Below are 26,223 nucleotides of genomic sequence, written 5' to 3' on the forward strand. Positions count from 1 at the left end.
AAGTTGGCTTGCGTGACCTAGTTGAAAATACTGCTCCAGTGTTTGGAATCTTGTCATGTAGAGCTGACAGCCAATGTTGAAGGAATTCATAGTGCTATCAAATTCATAACAGCTTTGTATAACCCACATGAAAATATAACAGTGATATCCTTGTCACATAAATGGAAATGTTTGGAAGAGTTTCACAAATTTAGTGAATGGTATTTGAGCTACACTGTGCAACAGTCCTATAGCACCCTTTGTATATTTCACGTAGGGATCACAAGATAGATTGTAGCGTTTATGGAGGAATCCCAAAAGGCTCAACCCCTGGCGCTCTCTTCAGACCTACATCATTATCTGTGGGATTGGTCCCATGAGATTTCTTTGTGTGTGCTAGTCGTGTGGACCAACGTCCAGATTAGTGTGGTTGATGTATTGAAGTGATAGGACTGATTGCACCAGTAGTCCTTTCAAATATGGATATGCGAAACAAATCATCTAAATATGGCCACTTCTACAATTAGTACACATAGATGTCTAATAAAACTCCATAAATACCTCCCCTCTTATTTATTGCTCTTAATACAGCAAACACAGTGACTAGATGTTAAGAGTCCTAGTTTTTCAATAATCCAATCTGAACAACTGTTAGTTCTTAAGTAACAAAATATTATGTGATACAGAATGAGCATTTTTCTCTTTCATTTGGATTGCAAGATCTGTGTGAAGTTAATTTTTTTTAAAAAAAGTGCAGTCTCAAAGAGTTTAAGAAGAAGAAAATTTTTAGTTCGTGATCAGAATATAATAAAATATGAGAAAGTGTGATAAGAACAAAGAAGAAATACAGATACCGTAGAGAAGGAACATTTTCTTCAGGTCCAGCTCTAATGCTTGTAGATCCTATTAATCATTCCCACCCAGTTTTTGTATAAGTTGAGCTATGTTGGATACTTTGTCTTGAAAACTTTGTACTTTTGGTGAGATTCTTAAGATTTGCCTTCAACAACCACCTCACTGTTAAACTCAATTATTATGAGTGGGCTCCAGCACAGACCCACTGTGATGATTGAGTTTGTTCATTATAGTTGTACGGTCTTTTCATCCAGTGCATTTCACATAAGTATCTTTGTGGTGTACGCTCCAGCACAGAACTCTCGTTTCTCCATGTGGTATACTATCAAGGCTTTGGGACAAACAGCTCAAACCGTCCAGCTGTAACTACTGAGTCAACATGTACTGTGCGGAGATAGTTTCTTATATTTACAAGCAGTGACCTAATCAGGTGCTATAGATAAGGCTGTGGCTGATCTGTCTGAACAATCCAGCTATTCCGTATATTTTTCAAAATGCTTTTTTACATGAGCTCAAACAATGGAAAATCCAGGATGGAGTGTAACAATATTATGAGAAGGGAAGTTGCTAATTACCATATAGCAGAGATGCTGAGTCACAGATAGGCCATCAAAAAGACTCTCACAATTATAGCTTTCAGCAATTAAGGCTTTCATCAACAATAGACACACAAATGCACACATACTCACGCAAATGCAACTCACACACACGACTGCAGTCTTGGGCAACTAAAACCACAATGTAAGCAGCAGCACCAGTGCATGATGGGAGTGGTGACTGGGTGGGTGTAAGGAGGATGCTGGGGCAGGGAGGGGGAGCTATAGTGTGGTAGGGGTGGTGAACAGTGAAGTGTTGCAGGTTAGATGGAGGGCAGGGGAGAGGGGGGGGGGGATCAGTGGAAAAGGAGAGAAATGAAAGACTGGGTGTGGTGGTGGAATGACAGCTGTGCAGTGCTGGACTGGGAACAGGGAAGGGCTCAGTGGGTGAGGACAGTGACTAATGAAGGTTGAGGCCAGGAGGGTTACGGGAACATAGGATGCATTGCAGGTAAAGTTACCACCTGCGCAATTCAGAAAAGCTTGTGCTGGTGGGGAGGATCCATATGGTACAGGCTGTGATGCAGTTATCGAAATGAAGGATATCATGTTTGGCAGAGTGTTTAACAACGGTTGTTTCTTGGGCACAGTTTGTCAGTGGCCATTCCAGCGGACAGACAGCTTGTTGGTTGTCATACCCTCATAGAATGCAGCACAATGGTTGCAGCTTAGTTTGTAGACCACATGACTGATTTCACAGGTAGCCCTGTCTTTGGTGGGATAGGTGATGTTAGTGACTGGACTGGAGTAGGTGGTGGTGGGAGGATATATGGGACAGGTCTTGTGTTTAGGTCTATACAGGGCCGTGAGCCATGAAGTAGACCTAGATCCAAGACTTGTCTCGTCCATCCTCCCAGTACCCCCTACTACAGTCTGGTCACTAACATCACCTATCCCATCAAAGACCTGTGAAACCGGTCATGTCTACAAGCTAAGCTGCAACCATTGTGCTGCATTCTATGAGGGCATGACATCCAACAAGCTGTCTGTCTGCTGGAATGGCCACTGACAAACTGTGCCCAAGAAACAAGTGAACCACCCTGTTGTTTAACACGCTGCCAAACATGATATCCTTCATTTTGATGACTGATTCACAGCCTGTGCCATATGGAGCCTCCCCACCAACACAAGCTTTTCTGAATCATGCAGGTGGGAACTTTTCCTGCAGTACATCCTATGTTCCCGTAACCCTCCTGGCCTCAACCTTCATTAGTCACTGTCGTCACCCACTGAGCCCCTTCCCTGTTCCCAGTCCAGCACTACACAGCCGCCACTCCACCACCTCACCCAGCCTTTTTACTTCCCTCCTTTCCTGCTATTGCCCCAGCCCTCCTCTCTCTGCCTCTCCCCTGCCCTCCGTTTAACCTGCAGCAATTCACTGTCTGCCACCCCCACCATACTATCCCTTCCTCTCCCTGTCCCAGCCTCCTCCTTACCCCCACCCAGTCGCCACTCCCATCATGCACTGGTGCTGCTGCTCGCTGTGTGGTTTGTTGCCTGAGACTGCAGTCGTGTGTGAGAGTTGCATTTGTGTATCTAATTTTCATGTGATGCTACAATTGAATTTCCAAGATGATGAGGTAATTGCAACATTTGATGTATTTTCAGGTATGCAGGTGCAATTAACTATCTAATAAAGTTTCCAGCTGCATTCTACATGAGACCAAGCATTATTAAAATAACTCAAGCAATGTGGCTGCTTGATCATAAAGACTTTGAGGTGAGTCTGATATTAATAAACTATGTCATCACCTATGTGTAAATAGCTTCTTGCCTTTCAGATTATTATAAGAAGAAATTATTTGCTGTCTCATAGTGTTGAGCTATAGGTATGTGATGTATAAGATATTTGTGATCAGCAGTATTATTTTGCAGCAGCTGTGGATATGATTTCTAGCCATTAAAAAACATTAACTAACTAACTGCAATTAAAAATCAATAGACTTTTTATGCTTACATAAGCTGTAAAGCAGCTTAATAATATTAGCTATTTTTGAAAGAATAGAAAACTGCTGCATTCCCCATTAATGTAAGCAGCTACTATTTATCTGGTATTGCTTGGTATTTGCTTGAGAACACTGATGATAGTCAAGTAATGTCATTCATCTGAACACTGAGAACAGCGGCCTGTTTGCATTTTGCAGTTCTGATACAAAGGTTTTAATTTTCTTTAGAAATTTACAGTTTTATATTCTCTTATCTTCTGTCTGCAAGTAGTTCGTTAACCAAAAAATAGTGAGTAAACAAGTCATAGTTCTCATGTACCAGTGATAACATTTGAACCACCATTGAATGGAAAATATGAGGAAAGAATTAAACAAAAAAAGTTTCCACTGTTAATTAAAGAATGAAGTGAATGATACTGTACCTTTAGAAATTTGTGGTATCTTATAAAGTCAGCTGTGGTGTAGCAAAGTTATGCTTGTTTTCAGGAAGCACTTCGAATGCTGCTGGATCCCATGATCAGACCTATAGATCTGGAACAGTGGCAGCATCGTGCCATTGCACTTGCATTTCTCAAGCAAGGGAAAGCGGACCTTGCTTTGGACTACATAGTGTGTCGGAATGTCCCACTAGACACATTTGAAGATATAAAGTATGTATAAATATACTATATCCTAGTATGTAATAACAGTATGAAACTTTTCCTTTTTTGTATTTGGCAAGTGAGCCCACAAAGTAACCTGACCAATTTTCAGTAATTTCCACATTATTTTTATCAGTGTGCTACTATCAGATTGACACCTTGAGAATTAAGTCACTTACATGCTTTGTGGATGATGACCACTATAATCATTGAGATGAGACAGCAAAGTGCTGTGTTCTTTGTATACAATTGTGCATGTGTGTATGTGTATGCATGCACATGCTCATTATATATCCTTGTTATACTGGAGGACTTACACTAGAAGAGTTTTCCTCTTAATATTGTTTTTGTGAATATCGATGTTGTTTTCATTCTCGAAAGGATTTTTGACACCAAATGTTATCATATCATAAGCACATTGCATACCATTTTGTATTCCCAGCTACTACTTATAACTACAAATTTGTACCTCATAATTATAATTGACTTCCTCTTCGGCAATTAATATTTTTACCTAAGTGTAAAGTTGAAATATTATATAAACTTCAGTGAATTTAAAGATACAAAATTTATTGAGACATTATTTCAATGTCCCTGAAGTTGGCAACTATTCTTTTTGGAAAAGTTGTTGTATCTGTTCACTTTAACTGATGTGCAATATTACTTTTACAAGTTATTTTTGCTTAAATTTTACCCTGAGAAACTGCTACCTTCGTTACAGTTACCTATTTTATATATACTGATCAGCCAGAACATAATGACCACCTACCTACTATCGATATAAATCCATCCAGGCGATAGCAGTGCCCACGGACGAGGAATAACTGCTAGTCAGAAACGGGAACAATGCATGTAGTATCAGGGAGTGTGCTGTCTTTGTGTAGAATGAGGAAGGTGAGTGGTCTATCTGAGATTGACCAAAGGCAGATTGTGATGACCTGAAGGCTTGACACAAGCATTTTGGACTGCTTGACTTGCGGGGTGTTTGAGGAGTGCTGTGATGAGTGTCTTCAACAAGTGACGAAATCAAGGTGAAACCACGTCCAGACATCATGGCGTTGGGCGACTGCTCCTCATTACGTGCCACATGTCGTAGGCTTGGCAGACTGGTAAAACAGGACAGCCGGCAAACTGTGGCGGAACTAAATGAAACTTTAATGCTGGGCTGTGTCTGAACACACATTGCACCAAACACTCCTAATGATGGCCTTCCGCTGCCAACGATCTACCCGTGTGCCAATGTTAACACCACGACATCTGCAACTGTGACTGAAACGGGCACTGATCATTGGCACTAGATATTGGTGCACTGGCAGAGCATTGCATGGTCTGATGAATCCTGATACCTTCATCACCATACTGATGGGAGGGCAGGAATCCGCCATCTTTCTGGGGAACAGCTTGTTAATACCATCTACTGTGTGAGTAGACGTGCTGGCAGCAACTCCTTTATGCTCTGGGGAACATTCACGTAGGCGCCCATGGGTCCAGTGGTTCTCATGCAAGGCACTGTGATGGCCAAGGGTGTTGTACATCGGTTGCAGACCACGTAAACACTTTCATGAACACTCGTGTTTCCCAATAGCAGTGGTATTTTTCAGTAAGATAATGTGCCATGTCACAAGACCGGCACTGTGACAGATTGGTTCGAGGAACACAATGGCATGTTCAAATTTTTTGTGCTGGCCTCTCAACTTGCTAGATCTTTGAACGTGTTCAGGGTGATTAGTGTATAATTTTTGATAATAGTACATTTATCAGATTGCAAAACAGAATCCCTTGTCTTTTCTAATTTTGAAATGAGAAGATTTGGAAAACTATTGAAAGGGCTTCTCAAAAACATCACTTAAATATTTGTCATTTCTTCGCTTGGTGTAATTGTTCCAAATTTAACAGAGATATTTTATGCACAGCAAGAATGGGAATGGTTCTGTTGTCAAATGTTCTGGAACACCCTTTTCAATTTCTCCCCACACAATGAAATATTTGAATTATTTAACAAGTATATTACACATCTGTTTTTCGAATCATCATTGGTTTTTAACTTTTCTGGCAGTAAATTATGATACTTCTCTCATATTGCAAGTGCACATGACAAAAATCATAATGGAAATATTTTTATACAAGGCTAGAGCACATCTTTTTTAGTGGAAAAGGCATCGAATAGCAGACTGCTGCATGGAGAAGGGTGATACGTATCTAATCTTTCAAAGATCTCTCTAAAAGTGATATATATATATATATATATATATATATATATATATATATACATACACACACACACACACACACACACACACACACACACACACAAAGCTCCTTGCATCTTTAATTGAGATTCATATTGAAGGTCATTCAATTCAACAGTGACAATACACATCACACTTCCAGTACTTCTCATACCTGTATGTTTAGTCTTCCATTTCATGTTATTCACTGAAATTTATGACTTCTTATATACTCTTGTGTGCAACTGTACAGTTCATAGCAGACGGTACATCGTATCAATATTTCCTACTGCAGTTGTATATTGAGGGAGGAAAAAAATGACTGTCTATATACCTCTGTATTCCCAATAATCTTTTCTTCTGTTCTCATGATTGTCTTCTTTATTCCAAAGATTCACATGAAAGTTCCCTCAGCATTTCTGTTACAACCTTGAATGGCAATACCAATATGTTACAATCCTAGGTGTGTGTCCCTGAATTTCTGCGCATTGTGCTTTATAGATAAGGACTTCAGACACTGGAACAACACTCTAGAATTGTTCACACTAGCTTATTCTTTGTGATTTCTTTTACAAATGCATTTCATTTTCCTGCAGCACTTCCAACAAATTTTAAATTTTCCATTTCCCTTCTGAAAGGGTCTGCTGGGTGGCAGAGTTGTGAGATATTCATGAAGTAACTTTAGTTTCCATATATTATTATTTTTCTTGTCTTTGAAATAACTTTCAACTAATATACACAACCATTAACATTTAGTAAAAAAGTTTCAGAAGGGTTTGAAATTGTGTAAAGTTTGCTGGAAGTCGCTAAGTGTTCTCATTCTCAAATACTGGATGAATGAAATCTGAGCATTTGCATATTGTCAGATATGTTGCCTTGAGACAAAACACACAGTTTCTAACTGTACTACTTGTCTTATTGTGTTACACTTTTAATATGAGATCATACCTGTTAATGAGTAGATTATGTCAGCTTTTTAAATTTAGTCATTAGTTATGCAAAATATTGAAAATCAAATTTTTGTGTACCCTGGAAGCTATTAGATATGAGAACTGCAAACGGGTGTGAGTACCATGCCCTGTGTTTCAGGATGATCGTTCAGTAATATAAATTCATCAAGCCAGTCACATAATTGGAAAATCCAGGATTGAATGTAACAACATTATGAGAAGGAAAGTTGCTACACACCATATAGCGGAGACGCGACACAGCATCTCCGCTATACTTTCCTTCTCATCATATTGTTACTATCACATATTTGCAAAGATACACCATATGATTGTTCCTTGGTAGTCAATTATGTCTTACAGTGCATACTGCCTGCCAGGAGTCTAGGGAAACCGAATCTACCTGTACACCTGCATCTATTGTGTGCAAGGTGTCATGTATGAATAAAGCCACCAAACACGTGTTTTGTCTCTTGTCGTCATATTTTTCCATATGCACCTAAACAATACTTCTAAATATCACAACAGTTATGTAAACAATTTGCTTAAAGGCAAGACTGCCCTTAACGCGGCTGGTTGCACACTGCACTGGTTTATTAGGCATAATTCTACTATCAGATCTTCAAATTGACTTGCCTAGTCAGTTACAAGGGACCAACAGTTTAACAAGGTTCTGAACCATGGTGCAGTTACATTTTTCAAATTGGCAAATCACTGTCAGTGGTGAAAAAAACAGTAAGAACAGAGAAATTCCTTGAATTGTTTGAAGACTGAAACAAACTGTGGATGTTTAAGCTGACACATACTGTTTTATCAGCGTAAGCCATACACATTGTTTTCTCTGCGTAAGCCACACACATTTTATGTATAGTGCAATAAATATTATATTTAAAAAATTAGACAATACTTTTTCAGTATTCTTTCTTATTGAAATATAGGCTTTGTCAGAAGAACACACACTGGTAAATGTTATTAATTTTATTTCAGATTAAAAATCTCAATTTTAATTGAAAATAAGAAAGTTTTGGAGGCTTATGAATGCCAGAGCATGTACTCAATTGGAGAAAGCAACCAAGAGTTGATGGAGTTTTTTCTTCGTGGTAATGTGTTAATCTTTACTCTTTGTTTTACTCTTTCTGCATGCATTATAAGTATATTTGAGATAGTTCATAACAATATTGCACAAATAATAAATTATCCTGCTACACTGAAGTTATCTGCCTAGTAATAAACAAAGCTCTCATTTTGAAGGTTGATTTGAATACACATTGTTGTCATACTGGAGGTGTGTTCTTGCTTTCCTCTGCTTTTGAACTGACTTAATTAGCCAGTTACAGGATTGTGTACAGTTTAATGTGAACTCTAAACCACAGTGCAACATACATTTCATGCATTAGTTACTGAAAGAGGTTATACAGGACAGAAAAGGAAAGTCCTTTGACCAACTGGAAGCCGAACCTCAGACCCTTCGATAGCACTTTATTTTGCTTCATTTAAATTATTTTTGTACAAACTTGTTTATGTTATAGTATTACGAAGCTGAACCCTGATCAAGCTGTTGAAGGTTGTTATTGTACTCGGTGAAAACTGTGCTTGTTTCCTTTGCTTGTTTTAAATTATATGTAGGAGACACTAAAGAGCCAGAGGAACTGGTACACCTGCCTAATATCCTGTAGGGCCCCCCAAACATGCAGAAGTGCTGCAACACAACGTGGCGTGGACTCGACTCCTATCTGAAGAAGTGCTGGAGGGAACGGACACCATGAATCCTGAAGGGCTTTCCATAAATCTGTAATAGTACAAGGGGGCAGAGATCTTTCCTGAACAGCACATTGCGAGGCATCCCGGATATGCTGAGTAATGTTCATGTCTGAGGGGTTTGGTGGCCAACAGAAGTGTTTAAACACTGTCATGTGGGGTGTTGCATTGTCCTGCTAGATTTGCCCATCTCCATCAGAATGCACAATGTACATGAATGGATACAGTGATCAGACAGGATGCTTACGTATGTGTCACCTGTCAGTGTCGTATTTAGATGTATCAGGGGTCCCATGCCCCTCCAACTGCACATGCCCCACACAATTACAGAGCCCCCACCAGCTTGACCAGTCCACTGCTGACATGCAGGGTCCATGGATTCATGAGGTTGCCTCCATACCCGTACATGCCCATCCGCTCGATACAGTTTGAAACGATACTCGTCCGACCAGGCAGCATGTTTCCAGTCATCATCAGTCCAATGTCAGTGTTGATGGGACCAGGCGAGGCATAAAGCTTTGTGTCGTGGAGTCATCAAGGGCATACGAGTGGGCTTTTGACTCCGAAAGTCCATATCAATGATGTTCAGTTGAATGGTTCACATGTTTGTAGATGGCCCAGTATTGAAATCTGCAGCAATTTGTGGAAGGGTTGCGCTTCTGTCATGTTGAACTACGCTCGTCACTCTTCATTGGATCCGTTCTTGCAGGAACTTTTTCCGGCTCTAGCGATGTCGGAGATTTGATGTTTTACTGGATTCCTGATATTCACGGTATACTCGTGAAATGATAGCGTAGGAAAATCCCCACTTCATGGCTGCCTCGGAGATGGAGTGTTCCATCGCTTGTGCGCCATCTATAACACCACATTCAAACTCACTTTACCGAGCGAGGTGGTTAGACACTGGACTCGCATTCGGGAGGACGACGGTTCAATCCCGCGTCCGGCCATCCTGATTTAGGTTTTCCGTGATTTCCCTAAATCACTCCAGGCAAATGCCGGGATGGTTCCTCTGAAAGGGCACGGCCGAATTCCTTCCTCATCCTTCCCTAATCCGATGAGACCGATGACCTCGCTGTCTGGTCTCCTTCCCCGAAACCAACCAACCAACCAACCAATCAAACTCACTTAAGTCTTGATAACCTGCCTTTGTAGCAGCAGTAACTGATATCTAACAACTGTGCCAGACACTTGTTGTCTTATATAGGCATTGCCAACCACGGCGCAGTATTCTGCCTGATTACATGTCTCTGTGTTTGAATACGCATGCCGATTCCAGTTCCTGTGGTGCTTCAGTGTATTACAGTGTAACTGCATTGCCGCAAGATGGAGTAATGTAAGCATTTAATCAGAATCTGCAGCCGTTAGACTTGGAACTTCGGTCCTAGGCTACTCTGTCAGGTTAATGTACAAGAGTAGGACTATATACCATGTCACCCTGTTACAAATGCCTCATCTTTAGAGATTGTTTTCTATGATATCTGTAAAGGGACCTATATTGGCATCTTTGGAAGTGATTTGAGTTGCCCCTTCTTCCTCCTCCTCCCTTTCTTTCTTTCTTTTTCTGTCTCATTATATCTCAAGGGTTGCAGCTAGGGCAAATTGTCAATTCTTGCCCATTCGAGGTGCACCAGTGATAAGTTGTGAATCTGCTAGATATATTTCAGACCTGGTGTATCTAGTACTATGAAAACATACGTGTTTTGTGATAGAAATGGATGTACAAAAGGCAATAGTGGCAGGAAAAAATAATATTAAAGATATTGACAGACAGTAAACAAAATTATTCTCTCTAATAGCCAAGTTGCAGAATTGACTTAAAGTGCTTCCAGCTCTTCTCCCAACCACCAACACCTATTTTGCCCATTTCTATGTCATTCCCATTTCCTTTGCGTCACTCCTGCCACAATATACCCTTGCTCCTTCTTTCTGCACCCGTTTAGAAAAGTATCCCTTTCCCTGGCTAAAACCCAGTCCCACATCCTGTTTCTCAACTGCTGCATAAACCTTGGAGTCCCCCCAAACAGCCTAGCTGTGAAGATTCCTTTATCTGGATCCACCCTTCTTTTTACAATGACCTATATCTTTTCAGATTCCGCCAATCCCTGGCCCTCACAAAAGTGGTACTGTAAAAATACATCTCCATGGCACAGGCATCCCAGTACTACCTCTCCTCCCTCCACAAGATTATTCTACTCTGCAATCCCTACTCTACACATCACATCTCCTAAATTGAATCCCTTGCTCTCCAGCACCTGGAGGGGCATTCCAGACACCATGTCCATAAATTACTCTACCTGCTGACCCTACTGCCACTTCAGGGCACCACTATCCAATCCCTATCATACCCAAAGTGTTCTTGTCTACCCCTCATAGCAGCTAAACCCTGCCTAGCTGACCTTTTCAATTTGCCACATCCCCCAAAACTCCCTACTATCCTTCCACCAAAACCGGAGTCAAAACATTCCCGTAACACTGTCGTTATCCTTTCCTCCAAAACTATCAGCTCCGCAGAAGTTTCAGCCCTATCTGAAGGCCTCACCGTTAGCCCTACACCCAAATTTAACTAGGCTGGATTTTAAAGACCTCCTCTCCTTCTCCCAATCCCTGCAATGGAAGCACCGCCAATCCTTCCAACCAAAACCACCCTTATTCCAACACTGAACCCGCATTCGTACCACCATCCACTTGTGTTCCCCCCTCCACACACACACACACACACACACACACACACACACACACACACACACACACACACACACACACACCTACCTAACCACCCATTGGTCACCTTCCAGGAATTCCTTATCTCCAACTTAGCCTCACCATCCTTCCCCATGTCCCTTCCTCGCCCCCTTTCAGTAGAAGAAAGATCAGCCATACTCAACCCCAAAACAAATCCAGACCTAATCATTGTACCTGCAGACAAAGGTTCCATCACTATTGTGATGAATTTCAGTAACTACCTCGCAGAAGGCCTCTGCCAATTATGTGGCTCCTCCACCTATAAACTTTGTCACTGTGGTCCCATCCCAGAAGTCCAATTCAAACTTCAGTCCCTGCTTAAAGCCTTAAGCCCTTCCCAAAACATCTCCCTTAAGTCCATTTCCCTCCTCACCCCTAAGACACCCTGCACACCCACCTTATTCATGCTCCCCAAAATCCACAAACCCAACAATCCTGGACACCCCTATGTGGCGGTTATTGTGCCCCCACTGAAAGAATTTCGGCACTTGTTGACCAACACCTCCAACCAATTGGCCATAATCTAGCTTCCCACATCAAAGATACCAACCAACTCTCCATCATCCACACCCCTTTATCTCCTAGATCCCTACTCACCACTGTTGATGCTACCTCCACCTCCACCATCCCCACCCCTTTACCCCATGGATCCCTACTCATCACTGTTGATGCCACCTCCGTACACACAAACATCCCTGAGGCCCATGGCCTTACTGCTATTGAACACTACCTTTCCCAATGTCCTTCAGACTCCAAAGCCACTACCTCATTCCTCATACACTTTACTAACTTTATCCTAACCCACAACTACTTCTCATTTGCAGAAAGGTATATAAACAAAACTGCGGCACAGCCATGAACACCTGCATGGCACCTTTCTATGCCAACCTTTTAATGTGTCATCTAGAGGGAGACCTTCCTAGCCTCCCAAAACACCAAACCCCTAGTCTGGTTCAGGTTCCTTGATGATATCCATGATCTGGACTCAAGACCCTATATCTTCGTTCCTTCACAATTTCAACATTTTCTCTCCCACTGGCTTCTTGTGGTCCTCCTCAAACCAGCGTGCCACCTTCCTAAATGTTGACCATCTCCTCTCTGATGTCTCCATCTGCACCTCTGTCCACATTAGACCTGCCAGCCACCAACAGTACCTGCATTTTGACAGGTGTCATTCCTTTCACACCAAAAAATCCCTGCGGTATAGACTGGCTACCCGGGGACGGCGTATCTGCAGTGACAAAAACTCACTTGCGCCATATACTGAAGGTCTCACTAAGGCCTTGACAGACAGGCACTATCACCTAGACATAGTCCGCAACTAGATCTCCTATACTGTTTCCCTCGCAACCCCAATCCTCTCACCATTCCCAAAAACCAGCCACAAAAATGTGTCCCTACATCACCCAGTACCACTCCGGACTTCAACAACTCAACCACATCCTTTGCCAGGGCTTTAATTACCTGTCTTTGTGCTCTGAAAGGAGACACATCCAATCCAAGATACTTCCCATCCTCCTAAAGTAATGTTACGTCACCCACCCAACCTCCACAACCTCTTAGTCCATCCCTATGCCACTCCCAATCCCAACTTCTTGCCACAAGGATTATCCCCCTGTTGAAGACCCAGGTGCAAAACCTGCCCAATCCACCCACCTAGCATTTCGTACTTTAGTCCTGTCACAGGTTTACCCTACCTCATCAGGGGCCGAGTCACATTGAAAGGAGCCATGCCATTTACAAGCTCTGCTGCAATTATTGCACAGCTTTTTATATTGGTAAGAATACCAACCAGCTGTCCACCAAGATGAACGGCCACTGCCAAAGTAAACCACCCTGAGACACAACATGCAACTGAACATAACACACTTCATTTCAATGGCTGCTTCACTACCCAAGCCATTTGACTACTTTTCTCCATCACCAGCTTTTCTGAACAGCACAGATGGGAGTTACCCATACAACACTTTCTCTGCTCCCATAATTAGCCTGCCCTCAATGTACAGTAACATACTGTCCCCATACCCTCCACCGAACAGTTTCCACCCCCGATGCCCTATCATCTCCTCCCCATTCTCTTCTCCCACCCTGCTTATTTGCAACCCTCTGCCAACACATTCGCCCATATTTCCCCACTCCTCTTTTCCCACCTCTCTACCGCACAACGCTTCATCTGTTGGAGACTAGTCCCTGCGCACCCCACCAGACAATGTTTGTCTCTCTTCCCCTTTCCCACCCCCTCCAGATTTCTGCTTGCATCCCGCATCCCACGTGACGTTGCATTTCGGCCTGAGGTGCTGGAGTTGGCAGTCGTGTGTGTGTGTGTGTGTGTGTGTGTGTGTGTGTGTGTGTGTGTGTGTGTGCGCGCGCGCGCGTGTGCGTGTATGCGCTTGCGCATGTGCTTGTGTGTGTCTTGACTGACGAAGGATGTGGGTGAAAGCTACATGTGAGTGTCTTTTAATCATGCCTATCTGCAACTTGACGTGTCTTCCGTACAGTAAATAGCAGTCTATTTTTCCCTACATTCTTGATATTCGTACCTGGAGTTTCCATTGCTTGATTGCAAAGATTAATAGAGATGTGGAGGACATGTTGTAGTTGGAACCAGTGTGATGGAAAGTCTATTAACAAAACATTCTTGGTAGAGTTGCTGTTGGGGAAACCTTTTGTACACCAGGTGATTCAGAAGAGCAGTTCAAGGAACCTGCATTACTGGCCACTGTGGTAATGTAGTCCAGCAACTGTCCTGTTCCATTATTCTTTATCACAGGATGCGACCATATGAGTCTTCATTGAATTTTTGAACATGGGTGCAGGCTAATGTAATAGTTTGGAAGAACATGTACAGTAGAACCTCAATTAACTGTCTCTTTTGCTACTAGCGGGTAGTTCGAATGCAAAAAACCTCGGATAATCAGAGGAGAATGAAACAGGTCATTTACAGAACTCAAAACTGTGTAAAAAAATAAAAATTAAGTAAATAAAATTCTAATAAAGAGAAAAGAAAACAGAAAATTTAAGCACTCAGAATGTATTTTAAAAAGTGTAAAAGTTTTTTGTTTAAATTTCCTAAACCTTGACTTTGCGGCTGCATCAGGCTGCTTCGTTCCCCATTATATGTCCATGGCTGTAATGGTTGGCGGCTTTTCCAAATATTTGAGGGAACACCTCTGCTGCAGAGTGGCTGATCTTTTTCTCTTCTTCTTTTTCATGATCTGATTCCTGTCGATCGACATAGTACGGTTGCAATACAAGATCGATGATCTGATCATAACAGTGTTCTTAGTTGGTAACAGCAGCGACGTCATTTTCCTTTCACTGTTCCTCTAAATCAGCATGCTGGATATCATTCTGAAGAGTTCATAAATCATTGACTAAATCTTCAGTGTCTGACTCATTAGTTTCTGGACATTTGTTCTCTTGGTTTAGGCTAGGACAAACCTTCTTTCATGATTTTTGTAGAGTGGTTTTCTTAAGTTCTGCAAAATACTAACGCGAATGCTTTACAGACAAATGGAAAAACTGATAGAAGCTGACCTCGGGGAAGATTGGTTTGGATTCTGTAGAAATGTTGGAACACGTGAGGCAATACTGATCCTACAACTTATCCTAGAAGAAAGATTAAGGAAAGGCAAACCTACGTTTCTAGCATTTGTAGACTTAGAGAAAGCTTTTGACAATGTTGATTGGAATACTTTCTTTCAAATTCTGAAGGTGGCAGGGGTAAAATACAGGGAGCGAAAGGCTATTTACAATTTGTACAGAAAGCAGATGGCAGTTAGAAGAGTCGAGGGGCATGAAAGGGAAGCAGCGGTTGGGAAGGGAGTGAGACAGGGTTGTAGCCTCTCCCTCGATGTTATTCAATCTGTATATTGAGCAAGCAGTAAAGGAAACAAAAGAAAAACTTGGTGTAGGTATTAAAATCCGTAGAGAAGAAATAAAAACTTTGAGGTTCGCCAATGACATTGTAATTCTGTCAGATACAGCAAAGGACTTGGAAGAGCAGTTGAACGGAATGGACAGTGTCTTCAAAGGATGATATAAGATGAACATGAACAAAAACAAAACGAGGATAATGGAATGTAGTCGAATTAAATCAGGTGATGCTGAGGGAATTAGATTAGGAAAGGAGACGCTTAAAGTAGTAAAGGAGTTTTGCTATTTGGGGAGCAAAATAACTGATGATGGTCGAAGTAGAGAGGATATAAAATGTAGACTGGCAATGGCAAGGAAAGCGTTTCTGAAGAAGAAAAATTTGTTAACATCGAGTATAGATTTAAATGTCAGGAAGTCGTTTCTGAAAGTATTTGTATGGAGTGTAGCCATGTATGGAAGTCAAACGTGGACGATAAATAGTTTAGACAAGAAGAGAATAGAAGCTTTTGAAATGTGGTGTTACAGAAGAATGCTGAAGATTAGATGGGTAGATAACATAACTAAAGATGATGAGGAATAGAATTGGGGAGAAGAGGAGCTTGTGGCACAACTTGACTAGAAGAAGGGATCAGTTGGTAGGACATGTTCTGAGACACCGAGGGATCACCAATTTAGTATTGGAGGGCAGCATGGAGGGTAAAGATCATAGAGGGAGAACCAAGAGATGAATACACTAAGCAGATTCAGAAGGATGTAGGCTGCAGTAGGTACTGGGAGATGAAGAAGCTTGCACAGGATAGAGTAGCATGAAGAGTTGCATCAAACCAGTCTGATGACTGAAGACCACAACAACATTTCTTAAGTTCTTCCCAAGTGTGAGGAACTGTGAATTACTTCTTTCATGTTTAGGATTTTCAGTGAATCAAAAAGATCACAACGCTCTTCTGTTTTCTGTATTGAAATGCTGACATTTCTCCTCCTGTAATGTCCTTATATCCACTCAGTAACACCCTGGACTACTGGCTGAATTATTGTAGCCGTGTAGAAAGGGGGGTGGGGAGAAAAAAAATAGTTTTTATGTCAGTTTGAAGTTTAGACTGAGAGGCTTGGGTTGGAGCATTGTCTGGCATTACATTTGCGTGGTGTGGTAGGTTTTTGATTTCAAGTATTTCTTAACTGCTAGAACAAATGCACCAAAAAACCATTCTTGAAATAAATTACTATTCATCAGAGAACATTTTCAAACTTTGTAATAGACAGGAAGTGCTAATGTGTTTGGTTTTGCAGGCTCTTTGTTTTGTTAGTTTTGCTGATTACAAACAATAGCAATTTATGGTAATGACTTGGGTTGCTGTCTATGAGGCAAGGTTATTTTGTTTTGAGATAGCTTCTTATAGTTCTGCCCCATTTCATTGATGATGTATAACTGACCAGCCCCTAGTGTAATTTTTTGAGACTATGTTCCCAAGTTTTCCAAAAACTGCTTACCTGCATTACCATCAGCAGAAAGTTTTTCACCTGAAACAGCAACTTGCCTAATGCAATAACTATTTTTCCAACACTGATGATGCCAACCTTCACTTGCTTTGATTTTTTCTTTTTTCAGTGCTTTTCTAGTTGCCTTTTTCAAGGCTTTTCTAGTTTTTAAAACTTTTTCACTATCTACAGTTAATGAAAAAGCTTAAAGATCTTAGCAACTGACACAACTTTATCAAGTCTTTGGAGAACACTTAGTTTCTGTTCAGTTGTGTACTCAACAAGTTTCCTTTACTGTTTTATAGCCATTTTTAGACTTTCAGAATTCCTTAAACTTCTTAATCACAACTTCATAAACTTTATAAAACTACGCAGCAACTTAAAAGTTAAAAGGAATGTAGTACTATACTCAAAAACTGCACAGATAAATAGAAGGTTAATGGGTACAGTAAAGTAAACAGTCTAGCAGTACAGCAGTCTGTTAACTAAGCATGCGTGAGAAGTATGTCTCAGATGGACATCTTGTCATGACAGCAGTAAAACCGATTGATAACAACAGCACACTGTTTGGCGTGGAGTGCAGACAAATGGTCGGATATGTGATCAGATAATCTGAAAAGTTGCTTAATCAAATGTTGGATAATGGAGATTCTACTGTAATGGTTTTCAGTGGTCCTTAGTCTTTCTTGACATAAAAGTTAAGTTAAAATTGTAACAAAATCAATTTAGATGTCCATTATCATCCAGTGATGTGGGCTGTGTTCCCAGCTGGTAATTGAATCTTCATGATAAGCCAGGATTGAAATAAATATTACCTGCTTCCACTATTGTAATATTTCAGTTTTAGCAGTCAGTTATGTCCTTTTTTGTCTTGAAGAATGGTTTAAAATTCCTTTCTCACTTTCAAAACTTGTCTCCATCTAGCCTCAGATGGTTCAGACTGTTTTGGATGCTGAAGATAGCTGTTTATTTTATACAACCCATGTAGTTGCAATAGGTTAAACTGAGAAAGGTCATGATGGCCAGTCTTCGTTTTTGATATTCACATGGCTTTGTGCTTCTGCATGGGTGCAGCAATTACATGGCACCTGGAGAATGACAAAAGCCACAAGTTCTGTGGAAGAGCTATAGTGATTTGCGTTTTATATTGGTTATAGCTCACTTCAGATAACAGGTTAAGGGGGGGCTCACAGTGAGATTGATGGATTCATGAACATCAAAAGAAACAACATTTAAATTAAGATCACAAAATTAATAACTTAACAGGCACTAAAAAGAAATGTGGAGGCATTGTATTCAATGAAAAACTGGAAGTAAATGAATACCAACTGGCAGTCTTGTATATGCATTGAATAAAATGTTGCAGTTAAAGTAATAAACAGCTGAGGCAAAAACAATGATTTTTTACATTTTAATAAATTTAGAGGTAAGGTTCCCCATGTAAAGAAAATCATGCAATTTTTTTTAAAGTAGTAAGTTCATGGTAGCATTAACCCATTAAACCATTCCATCTAAAATATTTTGTCTAATCAACATTGATGTTGATTCAGGTCCTATTTGTGTAAGCAACCTTTCTAAATACGAGGGCAGTTCAATAAGTAATGCAACACATTTTTTTTCTGAAACAGGGGTTGTTTTATTCAGCATTGAAATACACCAGGTTATTCCCCAATCTTTTAGCTACACAACACTATTTTTCAACGTAATCTCCATTCAATGCTACAGCCTTACGCCACCTTGAAATGAGGGCCTGTATGCCTGCACGGTACCATTCCACTGGTCGATGTCGGAGCCAACGTCGTACTGCATCAATAACTTCTTCATCATCTGCGTAGTGCCTCCCACGGATTGCGTCCTTCATTGGGCCAAACATATGGAAATCCGACGGTGCGAGATCGGGGCTGTAGGGTGCAAGAGGAAGAACAGTCCACTGAAGTTTTGTGAGCTCCTCTCGGGTGCGAAGACTTGTGTGAGGTCTTGCGTTGTCATGAAGAAGGAGAAGTTCGTTCAGATTTTTGTGCCTACGAACACGCTGAAGTCGTTTCTTCACAACACTTCAGAGTTGATCGTTTGACCATGGGGAAGGACATCGAACAGAATAACCCCTTCAGCGTCCCAGAAGACTGTAACCATGACTTTACCGGCTGAGGGTATGGCTTTAAACTTTTTCTTGGTAGGGGAGTGGGTGTGGCGCCACTCCACTGATTGCCGTTTTGTTTCAGGTTCGAAGTGATGAACCCATGTTTCATCGCCTGTAACAATCTTTGACAAGAAATTGTCACCCTCAGCCACATGACGAGCAAGCAATTCCGCACAGATGGTTCTCCTTTGCTCTTTATGGTGTTCGGTTAGACAACGAGGGACCCAGCGGGAACAAACCTTTGAATATCCCAACTGGTGAACAATTGTGACAGCACTACCAACAGAGATGTCAAGTTGAGCACTGAGTTGTTTGATGGTGATCCGTTGATCATCTCGAATGAGTGTGTTCGCACGCTCCGCCATTGCAGGAGTCACAGCTGTGCACGGCCGGCCCGCACGCGGGAGATCAGACAGTCTTGCTTGACCTTGCGGCGATGATGACACACGCTTTGCCCAACGACTCACCGTGCTTTTGTCCACTGCCAGATCACCGTAGACATTCTGCAAGTGCCTATGAATATCTGAGATGCCCTGGTTTTCCGCCAAAAGAAACTCGATCACTGCCCGTTGTTTGCAACGCACATCCGTTACAGACGCCATTTTAACAGCTCCGTACAGCGCTGCCACCTGTCGGAAGTCAATGAAACTATACGAGACGAAGCGGGAATGTTTGAAAATATTCCACAAGAAATTTCCGGTTTTTTCAACCAAAATTGGCCGAGAAAAAAAATGTGTTGCATTACTTATTGAACTGCCCTCGTAGATAAATTATTTTTGCAATCCCCATCCATTTTTTATTTATGTTTACATTATGAGAATTTCTTACCATACTAGCAGTATTAACTTCTGTAAGTAAAGATAATCATTTTGACAACTTTAAATAAATATACTTACACTCTTTATTTTACAGAGTTACACCGAGCTGAGCTCATGGATCAGATATTTTACCTAACATTGACACCTATGGAGGAGAAGAGCTTTTTCCAGTTTCTGGAGAAGTCCTTAGTTCATGGAGGTGGTGGAACCAAGTTAATATACTACTTGCAGCAATGCAGGTATGTCAGTCTTCTTTTTGCATATACTGCAGATGAGACATTTGATCAATAAGACAAGAAATGTCATCAGTGAGTCCTGTGGTGTAGCTGCTGTATTGGTGTGGATCTTACAGAGCTTGTTATCAACAATGTAGAAAAAGGCAGATTGCTACTTAATGTAAAGAAGACACGTCAAGTTGCAGACAAGCACAATTAAAACACTTACATAAAGCTTTCGGCCACACCCTTCATCAGTAAAAGAGAAGACACACTATTCACAAACACTGTTCACGCACACATGACTGCCAACTCCAGCATCTCAAGCCAGAATGCAGCTATCACATGGGATGCAAGCAGCAGTCTGAAGGGGGCAGGGAAGGGGAAGGCATAGTAGTGTATGGATGGGAAGAGAGACGAACACTGTCTGGTTGAGTGTGCAGGTACGAGACTGCCAACAGGTGCAGCATCAGGAGGTTGTGAGGTGGGGAAAAAGGACCAAAAAAGGAGAGGAACAGGGAGAGATGGGCGGATGTGTTGGCAGAGGGCTGCAAATAAACAGAGTGGGAGAGGAGAATGGGAAGGCGATTGTAGGACGTTGAGGGTGGAAACTGTTGGATGGAGGGTGTGGGGTCAGTATGTTACTGTAGGTTGTGGCCAGGATAATTACGGGAGTGGAGAATGTATTGCAAGGATAAGGTCTGTCTGCACAGTTCAGAAAAACTTTTAGTGGAGAGAAGGATACAAATGGCTCGGGTAGTGAAGCAGCCATTGAAATCAAGTGTGTTATGTTCAGCTCTGTGTTGTGCAATGGGGTGGTCTGCTTTGCTCTCGGCCACTGTTTGTTGGTGGTTGTTCATCCTGGTGGACAGCTGTTCGTTGATAGTCATACCAATATAAAAGACTGTGCAATGATTGCAGCAGAGCTGGCAAATGACACCTGATGACACATGATTACAGCAGGTGTCATTTACCATCTCTGCTGCAATCGTTGCTTTGTTCCCCACATCCCTGCCCCGAGACCTCCTGATGTTGCGCCTGTTGGCAGTCTAGTAGTTCCTGCACACTTGATCAGACAGTCTCTCTCTCTCTCTCTCTCTCTCTCTCTCTCTCTCTCTCTCTCTCTCTCTTCCTCTTCCTCTTCCTCTTCCTCTCTCTTCCTCACCCGACCCCTTACACTACTATCCCTTCTCCTTCCCCACTCCCTCCAGATTGCTGCTCGTATCCCATGCGATAGTTGCATTCCAGCCCAAGATGCTGGAGTTGGCGGTCATGTGTGCATGAGATTTGCTTGCTTTTGTGTATGAATTGTGTGTGATGAAGGCTGTGACTGAAAGCTTTATGTAAGTCTGCAAGTGCCTTCTTTAGGGTAAGTAGCAATCTGTCTTTTCCTACATTGTTGATATTCCTGACTGGAATTTCCTGAGGTTGTTGTTTATGTAGCATGCTTCTTGTTGGAGTGTCACGAGGCGTACCAAAAGACATTAGACAGGCATGTGCTGGGAACTAAATCAGTTCCTCTAGAAATAGAGAGACAATGTTCCAGGGAACAAGCTTCAACAAGTGTTTTGCCGCGCAGGATTAGCCGAGCAGTCTTAGGCGCTGCAGTCATGGACTGTGCGGCTGATCCCGGCGGAGGTTCGAGTCCTCCCTCGGGCATGGGTGTGCGTGTTTGTCCTTAGGATAATTTAGGTTAAATAGTGTGTAAGCTTAGGGACTGATGACCTTAGCAGTTAAGTCCCATAAGATTTCACACACATTTGAACATTTTTTTCAACAAGTGTTTGTTCTGGCCAGCCTGGTGGCTGTATTGATGGGATGTGAGCTTGCTCCTTTGTTGATTGTCAGCTTCTTTCTGTAACGGTGAGTGACTTATGTGGTACTGAAATGGTTGTACAGTCACTGGTGTGTATGCCAGTGTGTTGTCAATGCTTAGTCACTGCTGGAACTCAGTTGCAGCTTCTGGCTGGGTAGACAGAAAAAGTAGTTGAGCAAGCTGCAACATTTTGGCTAAGAATCTACACAGAGGTGTTTAATGGGTGATAGGTGTCTGTAAATGCGAACAGAACTCGTAAGCCTTTAAAGTGTGAATTAGAGCAGGAGATTTGAATTTGGATTACCTGTGTTCGAAGTGTCTCAGTAGTTAGTTGTTGATTGCCCATGTGGTTGTCGGATGTAATCCAGTTTCATATCAAGTTATAAAATGATGTACATAACACAACATTAGTTAGTGTGTTACCTATTGATATTTCTTATTCATAAACTCGTTCAACTCGTATATAACATTTCATATACAATGTTACATACAGATAAGCACTTCCAATAAACAATGAAGTGTACTGACAGAGGTGATATTTTCACAGTGCACTTTCACAAGACTTCTGTTTTTACTAACACCCAGTGACACCATAATGTTGTTGAAATAAATATCTCCAGCAGACTGAAAGAACTTGTACCCCTAGGGGGCTCACTGCTCTTTGGTGAATTCATGCTTGGTCTTCTCTTCCCATGCTTCACAGCTATCCTCCTGCTATTCTCTTTCCTCTCCCTTGGAGAACACGTCTTGTGTATTTTTGGCAATGTATTCTGAAGTTACTGTGGCCTGACATTGGAACTATCCTTCATGTTTTTTTCTTCATTCTTCATCTTGTTCTGCATTACCCAGCTTGCCCGTCATCTCGTCTGGTCCATTCTCTCCGACATTTACTCGAGCAAAGCGACCATTTACCATGCAGTATCTGTTTGCTGATTCCTATGCTATCTATGTGCAAACCCAATTGGCAGCTTTCCGAGGCTGACTGGAAGGTTTGATCTTCCCTGGTGACCTTTGACAAACATCATTTCCCCAGTTGTTATGAACATTAATCCTTACTGCCACAAAATGTTCCATACCTCATACTACTTCTTTAACATGCCATGTCCCGATCCCCTGGTGCCCAGAGGTGCGTTGCATGACGTTTCGCAAGAGGAGTCATGCTCTCCACATTTTTAACCATCGTCGTACGCTGGTGAACTGTACTCGTTATGAACAGTTGCATGCACAATGTCGTCACATTCTTCAGGATAGCAAAAAAGCTAGCTAGATTTCATGTACTAGTTCTTTTAACAGTTTCACTCCAACTTCCATTGTGTGGGGCAACATCTGTTGTTTCTCTGGGACCAAGATCTATTCTGCAATTTCTAACCTGACTGTAGCAGATGATGTCTATGCTCAACACCTTGGGTCGCTATTTAGCAGAGGTTTTGAACTCCACCCACTATCACACCACCTTCCTCCCTCGGAAATGAGTGGGATATACTTCTCAGAATCATGAATGCTACAGTGCCGCAGTGCTGCCTTTACTATGAGGGAGCCTGGCCATGCTCTCACCTCATCCTGATCCCCCCCCCCCCTCCCCCCTGCGGCAAGTACTTTTTTCTTCATAAATACAATCGCATTTGGGCAGATGATGCATTTCCCAGATGCTGTTGTGAAGCCACTGTCATATCCGTATCTAAGCCCAGTAACGACAAACACCTTCCTTCTAGCTACGCTTCATTTCCCTCACCATCTGTCTTTGTAAGGTGATGGAATGTATGATTCATGGCTTGATCTCGGAATCTACTAACCACTGCACAATGTGGTTTTCATGCATGCCATTCTGCAGTTAACCATCTCATTACTTTGTCAACCTATGTCATGAATACTTTTCTGCAGAAATAAGAGACTGTGGCCGTGTTTTTTTTGATTTGGAGAAAGAGTATGACATCTGCTGGAGGACTAGTGTCACCTGTACACTCTACATGTGGGGCTTCTGTGGCCATCTGCCCCATTTCCTTCAGGAATTTTTCAGACACAGAGTTTTCAAGGTAGATGTGGGTTCAGCTTTGTCAGACACCCTTATCCAGGAAAACGGGGTGCCTCAAGGCTCTGTTCTGAGCATCGTCCTCTTTGCTATAGCCATTAACCCTATTATGAGCTGTCTCCCGCAAGCATGTCCTGCTCCCTTTCCATCGATGCCATTGTGATCTGTTACAGTTCTCCATGGAGTTATCTCCTTGAGTTGCATCTTCAGTGATGTCTTGATCATCTTTACTCGTGGAGCTTTTCCAAACTACCAGTGTTAAAGTGGCACGATGTCCTTCTCATTGTACGCATACCATCTGTCTTCCATTCCCGGCCACCCATCCTCTTTTCTCTATCACTCTCTTGACAGCCAGTATGGGGTGCACACTTCTCTGTTACTTCCTGTAGTTCACTTTTGGCTACTGCTCTGGCAGCGTAACGTCACGATAACTGCCACATTTCCGAAGGGTGTGAACACTGAAGGGTTGGCTTTGTGCTGCAGCCGGCGTTAATCTCGGATCTCATTTGCTTCCCGAAGACACTACTCTGGCTGTGATTTGTCGCTGGAAGTTTCTCGACCTTTGCACACAACTTAGCGACAGCACCTTCACATACACTGATGGGTCTAGGACCGATCATGTTGTGCTTTCATCGTTGGTTCCAACCATTTTCGATATCAGGTCCCGGAACACTGCTCGATTTTTACAGCAGAGCTCTTCAAGCTTGTCAAGCCACACAGTACTTGCAGCAACAAAGGCTTTTAAATTGTCATATATTCCAATTGTCTCAGTGTTGTTCAGAGCCTTTGTGTGCTGTATACGGTCCATCCCTTAGAGCAACGGGGCCAAGAAAGCTTCCACTTGCTCGCTGTTGAGGGAGCCACTGTGATTTTCGTGTGGGTTCCTGGTCACATTGGTCTACCGAGAAATGAGGCTGCTAACACTACTTCCAAGGCTGTAGTAGTCCTACCTCGGTCTGCTGGCTCTTTAATTCCTATGGATGATATATTTGTTGCCGTTTGTTGCAGGTGGTGTCACTTTGGCATCTCCACTGGTCCGCTGTTCACAGGTACAAGCTCCGGAGAATTAAATCTTTCCCAGTGGCTTGGTCGATCTCCTCTCAGTTCTCTTGTTGCAAGGAGATCATTTTAGCTATGTTGCATATTGAGCACTATATTTTCAGCCATTGCTGTTAGTTAAGTCGTGATCCTCTACCACTTTGTGCTCATTGTCATTAACCTTTGCTGGATCCTCATTTCCTGACCCAATTCCGTTTTTTTAACTGCTTATGTGTTAGTGTATTTTGCCATCTGAATTATCAGCTATTTTAGCAAACAGCGCTTGAGGTGTTGATCACATATTAACTTTTATCCGTCATATCAGTACAGCGAAGGACATTTAGTCTTCAGTTTGGGACCTCTGCTGTCTCTACGTATTCTGTTTACCTTTCTCCAAGGGGAAGTCCTTGTTTTTAGCTCTCTGTCTTTGTGTCAGTTGGCTTAGTGTATAGTGACTTTTAATTCCTTTCACTTATTGGTGTTCTGAGATTAAGACATGGGCACTGCAACCTCAGTTTTAGGAAGGAAAAAGAAAACAAACAAAAAACGCTTTTCAAAGATATTTACCCTAGTGCTGACATACAGGTGTTACTACTTTAGTTATTAGATGCCGGCCGACTGAATTGTGGGCTCCCACAGGTATTTGCAGACATGCACAGGAACCACAAGTGAAATCTCAAATTACATCTTACTTTATAATGATTCAACAATCAAATTTAGTAGAGATTCTGCTGATTAATTAATAATTTTAAGAATAATAATTATGATGGAAATTTGTTGGTACCATACAAAAGGCGCAACAATAGTGAGTTCATTCGGGAGCATGTGCCTCAGTTAATTTACATACATGGTTGCACAGTACAGACAATTCGTGTACACAAAAAAATCTGTAACATATAATGTTAGATTATTAGATATTTCTTAGATATTTCTTCTAGCCCTGATGTTATTTACCACCTCTTTTTCTTTAAAGACAATGTTACAGATCCGGCTTGCTCTGCGTAAATTTCTTTCTTCTCTGAATTATTACAGCTACTGTTGACACAGATAGATCAGGCGAAATGAAGTAATAAACGACATTGGTTTATTATTATAAGAATTAATATGTTTCACATTATTA

At 41.8% G+C, this 26,223-nt stretch overlaps 1 protein-coding gene across 1 annotated transcript in view; it reads left to right on the top strand.

Annotated features, from left to right (window-relative positions):
* The window catches only part of LOC126253461 (protein ELYS), a 346,049-nt gene that overhangs the window by 127,643 nt on the left and 192,183 nt on the right, over positions 1 to 26,223 (top strand). The window contains exons 14-17 of the mRNA XM_049954815.1: positions 3,039 to 3,150; positions 3,863 to 4,026; positions 8,180 to 8,292; positions 20,100 to 20,244. Coding sequence (XP_049810772.1) covers positions 3,039 to 3,150; positions 3,863 to 4,026; positions 8,180 to 8,292; positions 20,100 to 20,244 — 534 coding nt within the window. The remainder of the gene's footprint in view (positions 1 to 3,038; positions 3,151 to 3,862; positions 4,027 to 8,179; positions 8,293 to 20,099; positions 20,245 to 26,223) is intronic.

This window comes from Schistocerca nitens, chromosome 4 (assembly GCF_023898315.1).
Source record: "Schistocerca nitens isolate TAMUIC-IGC-003100 chromosome 4, iqSchNite1.1, whole genome shotgun sequence".
NCBI classification, from domain to species: domain Eukaryota; kingdom Metazoa; phylum Arthropoda; class Insecta; order Orthoptera; family Acrididae; genus Schistocerca; species Schistocerca nitens.